The 15353-nt window shown below is 40.4% G+C and overlaps 1 protein-coding gene across 1 annotated transcript; it reads right to left on the bottom strand.

The window, feature by feature from the left end:
- Window positions 1–2002: 2002 nt before the first annotated feature.
- Window positions 2003–13316, bottom strand: LOC109955757 (MSL complex subunit 3). Its single transcript, XM_020592196.1, has 14 exons — window positions 13043–13316; window positions 11669–11751; window positions 11436–11531; window positions 11091–11185; window positions 10912–11009; window positions 10598–10726; window positions 10177–10334; window positions 9632–9790; window positions 9264–9499; window positions 7567–7656; window positions 6811–6920; window positions 6325–6424; window positions 6067–6151; window positions 2003–3758 (listed from the first exon to the last, which is right to left on the bottom strand). Exons 1-14 carry the CDS (start codon window positions 13139–13141, stop codon window positions 3659–3661), a joined length of 1638 nt encoding a protein of 545 aa, XP_020447852.1. The 5' UTR covers window positions 13142–13316; the 3' UTR covers window positions 2003–3658.
- Between the last annotated feature and the right edge of the window lie 2037 nt (window positions 13317–15353).

Raw genomic sequence — 15353 nt, 5'->3', positions numbered from 1 at the left:
TAATTATATATATCAGGGCAAAGCAATGGAAAGTGGAAAGAAAGGAAGTGAAAAGGCTTGACAAACTACAGCATGGGTTTTCCCACTTGAGATTCCCTGAAGAATTCAAGGAGAAGAGGTGATTTATGGTTTCTGTCTAAACTGATGTAGGGCTTGTTTTATCCTCTCTTGCAGTTCTGCTACTGGGAATCAGACTCCCATTACAGTACCACTCATGCAAACGTGATAAAATATCATGTTGAATGAACATTGTAACATTTACTTGCTACTAAACATTAGCACGTTAAAATTGTGGCATACATGACATTCTGCTCAAAACACACCTCTCACAGAGACACTAGCAAAGCTGTAGACTATCAAGACAAAAATGTCATCTTCCTGTTATTTCGCATGCAAAATAAGCAAGCAACACTATATTTGCAAGACAGCAATATAAATATGTACTACTAATTAATTTGGCACTACTTTGTTAACTTTATGTGATTATACAGCAAGATAAAAAAATAAAATAGAAACATTGCCAAATCCATATTTCTCACCAGCAGACTGCACATTAAAGTGTTTCTGTCACTTATTTTCACCTGGTCCCCAGTGAATGGTCCAGTTGTTACAAAGATGCACTTACTCATTTCCAAGAAAAGAGGTCTCTCTCCATACAACCTCCCTGGCTCGCACTTTAGAAGAGCCCTTGGCTGCAGAAGACTCCTTTGAGTGCTGGTCCATGAAAAGGTTACAACCACTGGGAGCTGCCACAGGAATCAAGACATAGTCAGAGGTGACTGATATGAGGCCAGTACTAAGGTCAAATGATGCCCAAGAAGAGTCAGAGGAGGCAGACGGGCTGGTGTCCACTTTTTTCTCTTGCAATCCATCTCCTCGGTTCATGGTGCAAGAACAACAATGGAGTGAATGGGATGATGGAAGTAGAAAATGAGGAAGTTGAGCAACAGAGAAAATGGATGGAGACAGATGAGGATGGGTAAAGGAAATGAATGTGTGAAACAGTGTCTTCCTAAGGCAAAAGCTTCTAGTGAATAAAAAGAGGAAGGGAAACAGAAGACACTTCCAAATTAGATAAAGGAATGGAATGATATCTATGCACACTCCTACTGGCCAAAAGCATCTCACTCTGCTCCTTTCTCACTAAAGTACTGAAGAGTGAGGAGGTGAACAGAAAACCAAAAAGCCCAAGAGGGAGCATCAAACAAAAGAGGTGGTGATATGGATGTGAAGACAGAAAATGAAAACCACTCACAGACTAAAGAAGTAGTGAGACATGGATACTGGGGGGTGGAATGAAAGACAGGACTTCACTGCTGCTGATGAATACAATGAACACAAACTAAAGGAGTGGCAGAATCCGGTGAAAGGCAAGTGCAGCAGCAGCAGCACTTACAGGCTGATAGCTCACATCTCATTACATCCCATTTTTTTCCCCAAATAACTGAATCATGTGGTAAGCGGATAGAGATGCTGCGGGATGTGAAATCGATTTTAAATGCATGGAGACGCTTGAACTGGTGGCTTCTGTGGCTACATGATAGCAGCAGACAAGAGAGTGCCATCTTGGGTTGCACTGATAAGCGGTTCATTACAAGAAGACTGGCCTGGTCCAAATACAATTAGGGCTTACCACTAAAACCCATTAGGACCCTGATTTGGGAAGGCCAGGTTAGTCTGCCGCCCATGAGTACACTGGGAATAGAGTAAGAGTGGTTCTCCATACAGTAAAGGTAAGTTTACTGAAGAGACTTCACACACAAATTTACATCCTAAGTTTAACTTTTTCAGTGTATTTAAGCATGCGAGTGTAGACCAGCTGCATCGGAGTCAAGACTTTATATACATGAGCGCCAAAGAACCATGATCATAGAACATCTGCAGGGTCCAAGTTCTGAAAGTACAAGAATGAACAGGTATCAATCACACTTGCATAAGAGCGGCAGTGACGGTATAACCACATGCAATCACGGTGCTTTGTGCATATGTAATTCAGCTGACAAGCTTTATAAGAAGTCTTTATTTTAACTCTGAAGAAAACAAGGTTAGAAGGATACAATGTTGAAAAATAAAAAGTCTAAGAGGCCATCTAAAGCAAGCATCTGTACAGAACATGTTTTGACAGTGTTACAATTTATATATGAAATAAAACATTTGTACAAAATACAGATGAGATGTTAAACTAGTTGTGTATTACCAACAAGTTTCAACTGAGTGTTGTCAAGCATTTAATGACCAATTCAAACATGACCATGTGGGTGACAATAGCACAACCAAAGTAAAGTACCGGGTATTAACAGTAAGATGCAGTGCAAAAAAAGAACTAATACTGTAACATAGTGACATGTTTTCTATTTACATTTTCACAAGCTCATAACAAATAACCAGACTGACTTCTCTTCTCAAATGGTATCAGTTGTTATGGTGTAAATCACAACTGTATACTAAAAACTTATCTTTGACACATAAGTGATTTTATAATCTAATATTTAAGGTACTCGCTAAACTAAAAGAGTATTTAACATTGGCAAATACTAGCATACAGGCAAAGATCTGAAGCTAGTAGCTGTTAAATGAAATTCCCCTTTAATTAATGTAACAGACACAGGTGTGATATGTACACAGCACTTACTCCTTTTATCCTTCCTGTTAGGTGGTTACACTGGGAGGAACAGGCCAAATGAAGTTAAAGAAAAAGCAGATAGACATCTGTCAGTGGACATTACATGTCCAAAAAGTGCAAGAGGAAAAAACATTATTGAATATAAGTTTTTTTTGAGAGTCAGTAAATTATAATAGCTCAGCAAAAGCAGCAAAGCATTTCCAAGATAGAAAGGGCAAATCGTACTGTCGCTGCAGGTGAGCTGCATCCCAGAAAGGATTGCTGGCAGGGCTGCATGGTATTCGTTTACAGGAAATCACTACATAACAATGGGCCAGACTTCCAACCAACACATGATGTCACCACGAGTATCCAAAATTTGTTTGAGCAGGTAAAACAAGAACACAGAGCTTCTAAATCGGGGCACACTTCCTTTCTATGAACAGGCCAAAATATTTATTTTAATATCCATGGCAATGAAGAGTATGATGATGATGAATATAAAGAGTGGAAAAGTCCTTGTGGGACAAAAGGGGGCTTTAACAAAACACATCTGCTTCTACATCTGAGTGATTCTGGGCAGTTTTGTTTTTATAAATGTCTAAATGCCTCACAACTAGAGAACTTTCAACCCTTAACTTTGAAAAAGTGTAGGACAGGTAAAAACCAAAGCTGATGACAATAAGGGGGGAAAAGGGCTCAGTAGTAGCTACCTTCTAAGAACTCACTTCTACTCTGTATAGGGCATACAAGTAGCTTACCCCAACCATCACAGCACTCAACATGGCTTGCAACTGTACAGTAAAGCAAAGCAGTGCAGTGAACAGTACCACACACACACAGTATGCTCACAGGTTAGAGGCATGATAGAAACAGCCAGCTCCACAAGACAGCAGCGGAAAAACTAATGTTAGGTCCAAGGGAACACAACACAGCTCCTCCAGAGGAAGCTGCTATTCCTCCTCTATACATGAGCCCAGACAGGCCAGACTGAACAAGCTGGACTAGGTCAGGATAAGGATAACAAGGGAAGGAAACACAACAGCCATAGTCTCTTCAGTAAACAGGCCTTGGTTGTTTCATGCTGTAGTGGGCCTCTGATGCTGACACATATGCAGACTCAGGAAAAAAATCCTCATGGAACTCTGCCAGAAACCTAAAAGAGAAGGTGGGAAAAGAAAGTACAAGAGAAGGAAACTCAGTGAGATATTTTGACTCCAGCAATGTTTATAAACCACTTGTCATCTGACAATCAGTACAAATATGATGGGCTTACATGAAGAAAAAAAAAAACCACAATGACAGGAAAGCATCTCAAATGGTTTTCCTAGATACCCCAGGCTCATTCCACATAAATCCTAGATCTCTTGACCTCAGCCAGAGGGTCTATACAGTATGTCAGAGACAAAACCCCCTCCACCCATCCCTATACCACCAACAGCTATGACAGAAAGACTGAACATGATAATGACCGAGCAACAGTCAGATAGGAAAAGAGTGAAAAATCCGCCCATATCTAATCAGCAGTGAGGAAAACTAATCCAGAATCTTCTTAGTATCTGCTACTTGGCCAAATCCTCTAAATCTTGCCATCTCATCTTAGCTCCACCGGCCTTCCTAATCTCAGTGCAAACAAATTTTCCTCATCAGAGGAGAACTTGAGAATGCTTTGAAAATGAATAACAAGACAGCCTAATGGGAAATAAAGGAGAAGATGCAAGTAACCCACAAAAAGAAAACTTAAGCTAAGAAAGTGCTGATTTAAATTGTTTCTTTGAGCTGGTCCTTCACTACAAATCTGATCCACAAAGACTCACTACAAGGCATTAAACAGTCTTCAATGAATCCTTATTAATTGGAAGTTTTTTGGGTCTTTAGTGCCAGAAATTCAGGCCTGTAGATCAGTAATAACACAAAGCCAGCCACTTTAGGCATACACTTTGTAAGTATGCACAACGTGTGTGTGCACAGACATCCACACTTAATCATAATCATTTCTGCAGAGAAAGGGAGAGTAAGAGATCAACTGGGGCCAAATCCCAGAATGCACTGCACTTCAGTCTCCATGACATCAATCAGGTTTTGCTTGCTCGGCACAATCTGCCACAAGGCTGATTTCAGAGTAAAAAGCATAAAGGCTGTTCCAAAAGACACCAGGGTTGTAGTTTGTGTCCAGTGTCCTGCCGAGTCTCCGACTCAAAATAAACTAATTAGTTACTGTGAAATAGTTTTCTGCACTGAAGACCATCAGAACTGTCCTAACAACTTATCATGACAGAATTAAAAGGTGAGTGAAACCACAAAACAAATTTAAACACCTCACTCTTAGCATTTCACAGAATGTTCTATGAAAGGTGATGCACCAGGGAACTGCAGATATTTTCCACCTACTGGTGATGGCAGTACAGGAAAGGCTTTGCCAAGTGAACTGCTGATGCTACTAAAAAGAATGAGGTATTTGTACTGTATTTACAGAGTGCTACACCTGGAGTGGTAACGTTGCCATTTCAGAATCATCTTGTTCCTGAGGTAATTTGGGCGCCCAGGCACCTGCGCTCACTCCTGAGATCTGGTGCTGCTGCACAGCACTGCTCAGTGGCAAAAGGCAGTACTGCCAGTGTTTGATTAGATAATGAGAGGACCTAAATCCCACAGGTTTGGGACTGGCTGAACTGAAGATCACTAGGGAGGATTTAAAGATTAGATTCTCATGCTTATGTAAAACACACTCATCTCCCTCCCTCTAACACATGCTTGTTCTCACTCCAGATTTAAAGATTAGATTCTCATGCTTATGTAAAACACACTCATCTCCCTCCCTCCCACACTCCGTCACCCCCTCCACCCCTACGTTCTCATTTATTTAGTCTTCTTTGCCTTTTTGTTTTGGTCTTTCTGGTTTATATCAGTGTATCAATAATTTCCTGATTACCTATTGCTTTTACTCTGCTACTGTGAAGCAGGTTAACAAATATCAATACATCAAGGTACTGTGCATATGGCACAAAAAGTACTTGTCCTACTCTTCTCTAATGAAATAAGAACTGTTTGCAGCTCAACACTGTAGTCACCATTGATCACCACAGTTAGCTAGGTCAAACATTGGTTAATGAACCGTGCTGGCTATTAAGGTGCTTCCTATTTAATGCAGTACAGTACCCTTTTAAATTATTTATCTTCTGAGAAATTAATAGTTTCTATTAACAAGGTACATTCCATTTTTTGAGAAGGGTGTGAGATTTCAATATTATGCTTGAATGTTTTGTTGAAGAGACTGTAGGCCTAAGTAAGTCCAAGTTTGGTATTCCCCTTCTGTAAAGAGTGAAGAAATCTGAAACCTGTACTTCACCTCCTTAATTTGAACTTAATAGTTTGTCACTCTTGTGTTTTAAAGCATTTACCTCCAAGACCTCTGATTATTACGGCCAAATCAATCAGTATTATTACCTTTATGTATAAGTTACCTGAGAAAGAGTTCCAGATGTTTGACCAGGGCTCGAAGATTCCTCTCAGGAATCTGCATCTTTCCCAGGATCTCAGGAAGCTTCACTGGAAGTAAAGCTAAACAGTGAGTAAAGGAACAGAAAGAAACTGCACAAAGTGTCAAACAGGAATGTGGTCAAAATCATAAAATAAGGAAATTTCTCCGTCCATCACTAAAATGAAGCCATTCAATCTGTGAAACCAGTGAAACAGCTGGTGTAAAATAGTCGGACACCAACCAAAAAGGCGCAAGAGGTGCTGTGATCCATACAGGTAGGAAGGTGGAGGAGGCTGGTCCTTCAGAGGGTAGTTATCTGGAGTCAGCTTCCAGCTTAAGACCTGGTTGAAATATTAAGATAAAAAGCATTTAACAAAAAATTTAGTTTCACTCTGTCGTCATTACAATAAGCATTGCAGGTTCGGAGAAAAACATGTTTACAATTTCAAAACACCATAGATAGGTCTGAAGTGACTACATTTAAAGGTTATGATCAATGTCAATTATGTTCCTACTGATTACACAGTGTGAACATAACATGGCAATATGCCTATGTAAATAAATCAACCACATGCAAGGATCACTCTCACTCAATACTTCTTGGACCCGACACATGCATTTCATACAGGTTACAACATTTTCTTCTTTGCAACAAAGGAAGCCATTAATATAACTATCCTAGTATTTTCCAGCAAGATATTGGTTCCTCTCCAGGTATGTGCATCACCTCATTAAGTTCATTGTTTCTGTGACTCTCCAGTCCATAGAAAGGTCCACTTCTTTCTTTGCTCGGAGTCAAGGGCAATGGGGAAGATGACCCACTGTGCACTGGGGTTTCTGGGTAAAGAAAATAATAAAAAAACAAACACATTTACTAACACACTTCTCTCAACAATATTTTGAGACATCAAAGTTTTTCTTTGGAGAGCACAGTTCTTAAGTACGTGAGAGGGGGCAGACGTGGGAGGAAACAATGGGATGGCACCATCTACTGGGCCAAACTAGTTATTACTAACAGAACGAGCTGTTACTTGACTCAACATGCCAATACTGAATGTGTCATGAAATGCACAACTGCAATAATAATCTGATAAGGATCAGCTTGACTTGGCAAACACAGGTATAGCTAACAGTGTTAATGATAGAACTGAGCCATTACTATGTTTATCTTTATTAACTGCATCTGTGCTTTTCAGTTTGTGTTGTTAAAAATGTCTAATCTGAAAAATGTTAACTTCTTTTCAACTGCTTTTCTTATAAATGAGGATGTGGTTCACAGAGTGCACACACAAACATGGGACAATGAATAACCCTATTAAAGGTTAAAATAAAACACTCTTATTTAGATAAAAATAAGGCTGCCGAATATTATGTCAACACAGTCGTTCACTTATCAGATACTAAATGTTCTGAACAGAAATACATCAAAATAGTTCACAACAGTATATACCACACTGTAATTTTAAACAGAATGTCAGCTTACTTCTGTCAAGGTTGATGAAGAATTTGGACTGGGATGAAGTGTCAACCAAAAGGCGTTTAAGCTGTGGGGACGCTGTGGCACTGCCTCCACCTGAAGTATTATATACACTGAATTACAGAACTGTCCATTCTCTGTAAGTGGGAAAACTTGAAAAATCAGCAGTGTATCAAATACTTACCGTATTTTCCGGACTATAAGTCGCACTTCTTTCAGGTTTGGCTGGTCCTGCGACGTATACTCCAGAGCAACTTATGTATGATTTTTTTTAAATATTACCGTAGATTGAAATTTCACATGTTCGTTATTTTCACACTGACTCGAGCAGCAGAAAGAAAGTTTGGAGTGAACGAGAAACTTGTGAGGGACTAGTGAAAAGCCGCTTCATGCAACGCAACCGCCTCTCTATCAGAGCACGGACAACGATGTCCCAAAAACTGCCAGCAGACTTCCAAGCCAAAGTCGACAGTTTCTGCGAGTTTCTTGAAAAGCAAGTAGCTGAGCGTAACGTGACACCGGATCATATTATTAACATGGACGAGGTCCCCGTTTGACATCCCCATGGGCCGAAGTGTCGCAGAGAAAGGGCAAAAGAGTGTGAATATAGTGACAACTGGTCATGAGAAATTACACTTCACGGCAGTGCTAGCATGTTGTGGAGATGGATCAAAATTGCCACCAATGGTCATTTTTAAATGGAAAACCATGCCAAATATCCAATCCCCCGCAGTTGTCGTGGCCGTGAATGAGAAAGGGTGGATGGATCAAGATATGATGAACGTTTGGCTTACAAAGTGCTACACTAAGCGTCCGGATGGCTTCTTTAGAGCACGCAAAGCCTTGCTTGTGATGGACAGTATGCGAGCGCACATCACGCCACAGTTCAAAAATAAATTAAAGGTTTTCAACACCATCCCTACCATCATCCCTGGAGGCTTAACCAAAGTACTCCAGCCACTTGACATTTCGGTGACCTAGAGCTTTAAGGCAGTCTTGCGTCAGCTGTGGGAGCAGTAGATGACGGATGGAGAACACAGCTTCACGGCAACCGGGAGGATGCGCCATGCAACTTTCCTGGAAGTCATTGGATGGATCAACAAAGCATGGGCTTCAGTGACAACCGAAACCATACTGTCGGGATTCAGAAAGGCCGGAATAATAACTGGGACTGATGCTGAGTCTGACGACAGCCATGCAGAAGAGGAAGCGGCGCGCCCTCTACTTCCGGAGTTGGCGGAGATGTTTAGAAGTGACACCGAGGATGAAGAATTCAATGGATTTAGTAGTGATTTGGAATGAGATCGACAGTTTGGTAAACTTATGTTATATTCTTTATGCTATAGTTATCTGAATAACTGTTAATATGTTACGTTAACATACCGCCTATTCACGTTACGTTAACAGACGCATATTCAGCCTGTTCTCCATTTTATTGTTATTAAGATAACTTGCCTTTCAAGATGAAATGTATGTTCTTGGTCTCTGATTTTATGAAATAAATTTTCCCCCAAAAAGTGCGAATTATAGTCCAGTGCGACTTATATATGTTTTTTTTCTTCTTCATTATGCATTTTTTGGCTGGTGCTAGGTATACTCAGGAGCGACTTATAGTCCGGAAAATACGGTATTTGCCCCACTGTATAAGAATAGAGCGTACAATGCACTGTTAGATTAGCACCAATCAAGTAAAACCTGATTACCTCCACTGCTTCCTTCAGGTGGCCGGTCACCTCCAGATGTATTCCTGGTGGAGCGTCTGAGTGACTGAGACTGGTATGAGATGCAGTCCATGTCAGGGTGGCGCCGGCGCTTTGGAGTGGGGACTGGAGCAGTGGGCGTGGTGGCAGAGATGTCACTCAGTGCTGGCTGACTGTCTGTGGACTGAGGGGTAGGGGGGTTTTGCCCCAGAGGGCTTGGGCTTCGCTCTCGCTGGGTACTTTGAACACAAAGGGAAAGAAAAAGGCAGTTAAACTTTCAGTTTAACATAGGCACAAAATACAATACAGTAACAGCCAAGCACAAATCTCAGATACAGCGCATACGACTTAGCTTATGATGGCATACTTACTTGCTGGAGCAGGGGGAGTTTTCACTCATGGTCATGAAGAGCCTAGAGGAGCTGACCTTTTTGAATTGAGCTTGTTCACAGGGGTAGAGGAGGATCATGGGCAAGGTGAAGTCAAAAGTGATCCTCAAACCATCAACCATTTCCTTGCACAGCTCTTCACTTAAGAAAAAAAACAATGATTAGTTAATGTTCAAATTTGTTTTATCATTATGGGGAAAGAAGTCATTGGAAAAAACTATTATAGTCTGGTGTACTATATTTAATCTTAAATGGAACATTTACATTAGATCAAGACCTGTTTATGGTTTCTGGTGTCCTTTGAAGTGACACGCTTCTATTTATACTACAATCAAGGGTAAACACATGCTGAGATGTTACACACATGTACAGAAATTCTGGACAGCACATGGACCCTTGCAGAATTAGGCAAAAGATGCAATTTAGGTTACGGAGACTGACACAGACAAAGAAAGATCTGGCTTTAAGACTCAGTACATCTTGACCCTGCACATTATTCCCACTCCCATTTTTCCCTGCAGACCTACCTCTTCTCTGGGGAGACCGACTGTGGACTGCTGCTCTGGGTTGTGCCCTGCTGCCGCCGATACCTTTCATTGGCCATGAATGCTTTGTTGATGGCAAAGTGCTTCACGTAAGACTCCAGGATGTGGACGACATTTGTCTGACAGGGAACCATTACCAGCTTGAAGAGACAAGGGCAGTCATTTATAGACATGATTCAAGTCAGTTCAATTTAAGCAAGCTTCCAGTTCTGACCATGCCCACTAGAAAAACCAGTATCAAGCTAGTCATAATTAGTATTTTCCCAATATCATCCATTTATAAGTCTTGCACACAAATATGATCCCGGGAACCACTGATGTAATGTAAGCAACCTGTTTTCTTAAAATAATGCTATAAATTGCAACAAAATACACAGAACTACTTAAACACTTCTGTATGTACCTTCTTCCTCTTGTTGATATAAAAGCAGTCATCCTCCAGTTTCTTCTTCAGAATATCAGGGATGTTGATGTCAACATGGACAACTTTCTCCTCACATTCCCTCTTAACATTAATGTCTGGTTCAACCCCCTGAAACAAACAAGATATGAACCTTCAAGTATAAGGTCCAACACAAGCCATGTTTAGCTTTTCTGTTTTGGGGTCTATAAGCCAATTTATTTTTCTACAAGCTGGTCGCAATAACAGGATCAAATAAAGGCCTTAAATGCCAATGTGGGTGTGTACAATCCAAGACAGAGAATGAAGTGATGGACCATTTTGTTGATATCCTCAGAGAAGTTGCTGTCCCCACTATTTGAAGATTCAGGGTCAGAATCGTCCCCGTCAGTGCTCCCTGAAGATGAACTCAAACCTGGAGAATAAGAAATACAGAGGGATTAGCGTGATTTCTGGGGGAGACTGGGAGCCAAGGACAAAGAGGGAGATTTCTCACATGCGTCATCACTGTCGTCCTCCTTAGGGAGAGTCTTCAGAGAAGATTTAGTACCAGACTGACGACGACGCCTCTTCACCCATCCCTTTCTCTTCCTACCACCATGAAAGGAAACAAAACACACACACACGGTCAGTATAAATCTCATGTATAGATGCCAAACAAACAGAAAGATCCAAACTTATGGTTATATACAGTGACATAACTGGACGTGCATTTTGCGTTACAAGTGCCATGTACAGTATTTTCACCATTTTTGAAAGAATAATAGAAACGTACAGTATCTCAGAAAAAAAGAGTTCATATTTGAAGATTATTTCCATGAATGAATAGACAAAAACTTACATGCGACCTAGAGCTTTGCGAGCCAGTTTATGTTGCAATTTACGGTTTTCCTCAGTGTCCCTCAGGACATGATCCTCTGCAGCCCAACGATCCCAGCTACACAAACAGACAAAAAGGAAAAAAAAAAAAAGACATGCATTGTTTTGATAGCAGTGGTTTTCATCTACATGACTACACAAGTTGAAGAACATGAATTTTGCATGAACTACAGCTAAAGTTAGAATTAATGTTACCTCCTGTTCCAACCATTGAAGTGAATCAGGTACTTTGGGATCCTTCTTCCATGTTCATCAGTGTTTATCAAGATATCAATGACCTGTAAAGGAGACCGACAACAATAAGGTCAAGCTTGCTAAAAGGTGCATATACTCATAATTCAGGTGGTGTCAATACGCCAACACTTAGGCCATGTTAACAAAGATGAAATGTAAATTTACTTATTTTATCATTTGCATTTAAAAGGGCAATTTTGTACTTTTTACTCCACAATATTTTATTCTGTTGGGTAGTTATTACTTTGCAAATCAAGATGTTACATTAGTGACAATGCTGATTCCAGAATATATTTGAAGTAGGAAAAAAAAAAGACAATTCATCTATTATCAGTGATTGTGAAGGCAATTAAGCATTATGACAACTTCGCGAAATAAAGCATTGCTATTTTATACTTGTTAATTACTTACTCCTAACATTAAATGAAAAAGATAACAAATGATGTAATGAAACAGGGGCATTCCTCGTCTGTCTTTTGACACTTAATGCAACTACATTTTGCTGCAAGAATGTTGAATGCAGTTGTACTGGTATTGTTAACTGGCTTTTAGTTTACAATATTGCCACTTTAAAAAAGACGAGGTCTTAATATAACAAATGCACAAACGTGTAGCGTTGGTTTCCAGTCAATGCTAACTGTTAGCTACCCGTTAGCCAAAAGTCAAGCTAGAATGCGTTGATGTCAACACACTGAACTGACATTAGCTAGTTAGCCACCTATAGAAAATAGCACTGCACTCCCAGAAAACGCTACTCAAACTCAGCAAAAGTATTTTTGTCTTCTGAAACCCATTGACATTGTCGTTTTAGCTGGCATTAACGCGCAGTACCATTAACATGCATTGCAAAAGTCAATGATGGCTAATTTGACTTTAGCTTGACGGGCCGACATTAAAAGTGCTTTGGACGACAACGTTGCCCACCTAGTTAGGCTACTTTATTGTACTAACGTTATAAAGAACGTGTCACATTCATACAAATACCGTTAACGCGTGTACTGATAATAGTTCTGGCCGAAATGTCTCATCGAACAGCCGCCTTTAAAATTAATGCTAACAGCTAAAATAGCTTTAGTTATCTTCTCTGCTTAAATCAAACACTTCCAAACGAATCGTACAAACCAAATCTACCAGAAATCATGCAAGGAATCTCGACAGCGTTACGCTGATAGTTAACGATATATCTAGGCCCAGCCTTAAGTGCTATTCACGGTCGACTCACAGCATAACATTATCCCATACCCAAGAAAAACAACCCTGTTTTCCCGTGTAAATAATTCGTTTGTACAAACTCGAAACACAGAATGGCTGCACTAGCTTACATAAAATAGTTACCTTAGCGTCATACAGCACTTTAGCCTTAGTAGGGTCCGGTTCAAAGCACAGAACTCTTTCTCCTTTGTGAAATTGATATTTAATTCCCCGCGAATTCATTTGTTCATGGCGACGTGTGGGATCCTATAATCTTTTTAACCCTTTCCTTGCCCAACACTTCTTATGAGGGGGTCTCCCATCAAAACAGCCAACGTAGGGGACGGCGCTGTTGTGGAGTAAGTGAGCTGACTGCTTCTTCTTCGTCCTCAAATCTTAATAGCCAGTCGCAAACCGGGTAGGCATGGCGCCACCTAACGCGCCGGCATGTGCACATCAGGATTTTATCTACATCGGATATTAAAAAGGAACCAGTCTATTACAGAGGTTAGGTTAACTGAATATTTTCTGTCCATCCATCCATCCATCCATCCTTTGACAGATTTTTTTTATAGTGATCTGAAACACTAATCTCATGCTTCGGAGACAGTAGTGCTGACCACTGCATAACCTTACACTGTGTCACTCTGCTTTCTGTCTCATTGGCTTTCCGGTTAGGGGGATGCATCACATGTAAAATCTCATATCAGAAGGGATTGGGTGAAGTCATGTTACCACAACATTTCTGCAGTTATTTGACACTGACAGTGTGATAATTATGGAACTGTCTTAATAGTTAAAATGAGAATAAATTCTAAGCTTAAGCACATACCCAGTTTAAGTACCTGTAAAGGGCCTGTACAACCCTTAAATTGTCTCCTTGCCACAAACTGATTAAAGGCATCATAATTAAACTGAAAGTGGTTTACTTCGTAATATTACAATTCACTCTTGTATGTTATATTTTAAAGATTATCATTCATGTAGTCTACCTGTTAAAGTAACCAAGAGTGTCCTTCACATGTAGTACACATCCCCGAAAATCTCCTTCATGTGTTGCACACATGTTACTGCAGCATATACTGATTTTTTTTTCTACTACGCTTCCCCTCTCTTGAGTCATTAATCACACAAAACATAAATGAATCAAAAAAGACATGACTAAAACAAACATATCAATTTGCTGAGATTTAAGATATGTCATCATAGACAGACACTGGAATAAAGCAAGGTTGTTTTTGTGAGACCTAGTGTCTTCAGAGTCATGAGCAAAGCATAAGTAATGAAATCATTCAAAAACACATAAATTTAAACAAAGGCTTCTTCATCTGAGAAAGCAGAGTCGCTATTTGCAGTGAGTGGAGACCATGATGGGTTAGGGAACAATTCAGATGTATTATCAGCTTCCTTTGGGATTAGAACATATTAACCCACAATCTGCCCCACGTACCTGGCAATTAGAGCTTTCATGCAGGTGAGCAAAACAGTACAAAAACAAATCATAAGGGCCATCACAGCAAAGACAGGAATTAGAATTTGGAAAAGAAATGCCCAAAATTATCATGCAACCACTCCATAATGGACCATCCTGAATGTTCTTGGAAGTGATTGTCTCTAAAATGTTCACTAACTGAGTAATGTTATCATGAGGATCTGGTGCTAAAACAGAACATGCAGAGCCTGTAAGGTTCAAAGCGGCATACATACCCACAACAAAAAAAAATCAAGCACCATTTCATTCTTCATTATCATCAGAATCAGAATCAGAATCTGCTTTATTGGCCAGGTGTGTTGGACACACAAGGAATTTGACTCTGGTACATCGGCTCTCATTGTGCAAACATGGTTTCTCCTATGGTTTCTTCCCGCATTAAGTTTTTTAATAGCAATGTGCTGAATGGTTCAGTGAGATTCTCTATTGGAATAAGTGTAAGGGGTGCAGTGATTTGTACTAAACAACAGCAAACAGTGTAAGCTGGTGGCAGAAAGGTGTAATAATAGTCTCCACAAACCCATGCATGATCTTTAATCATTCCTAATCCTGGAGTGAATGCGACAACTGACATGTCAGAAAGATTTTGTGGCAGTGTCAGATTTTGTCAGGTCTGCTCGGTGCCACCTGCCCCTCTCTCCATTTTTATCCTTTCTTTTTTCCTTTCTCTTTCTCTCTCTCGCAGGTCTAGGCTCCGGTGGTGTACACAGTTGGGGCACATTCACCTGATCAATGACTCCCAAGTTGCGACACGGCTGAGGCACATCACCTAAATACCCTCTCCCTTTTTTTAGGTGCTGGCAACGAGAATATCTGGGAATAATTTCTGTTAACAATGCCTTAGCCACTGCTTGACTACTTGGATATACGTTCCGACTCTCACTTATGGTCATGAGCTTTGGGTCATGACCGAAAGGGCAAGAACCCGGATACAGGCGGGCGAAATGAGCTTTCTTCGCCGGG

Source organism: Monopterus albus, unplaced genomic scaffold, assembly GCF_001952655.1.
Source record: "Monopterus albus unplaced genomic scaffold, M_albus_1.0 scaffold16.1, whole genome shotgun sequence".
In the NCBI taxonomy this organism is placed as follows: domain Eukaryota; kingdom Metazoa; phylum Chordata; class Actinopteri; order Synbranchiformes; family Synbranchidae; genus Monopterus; species Monopterus albus.
This window is presented reverse-complemented; position numbering and strand designations above follow the sequence as displayed.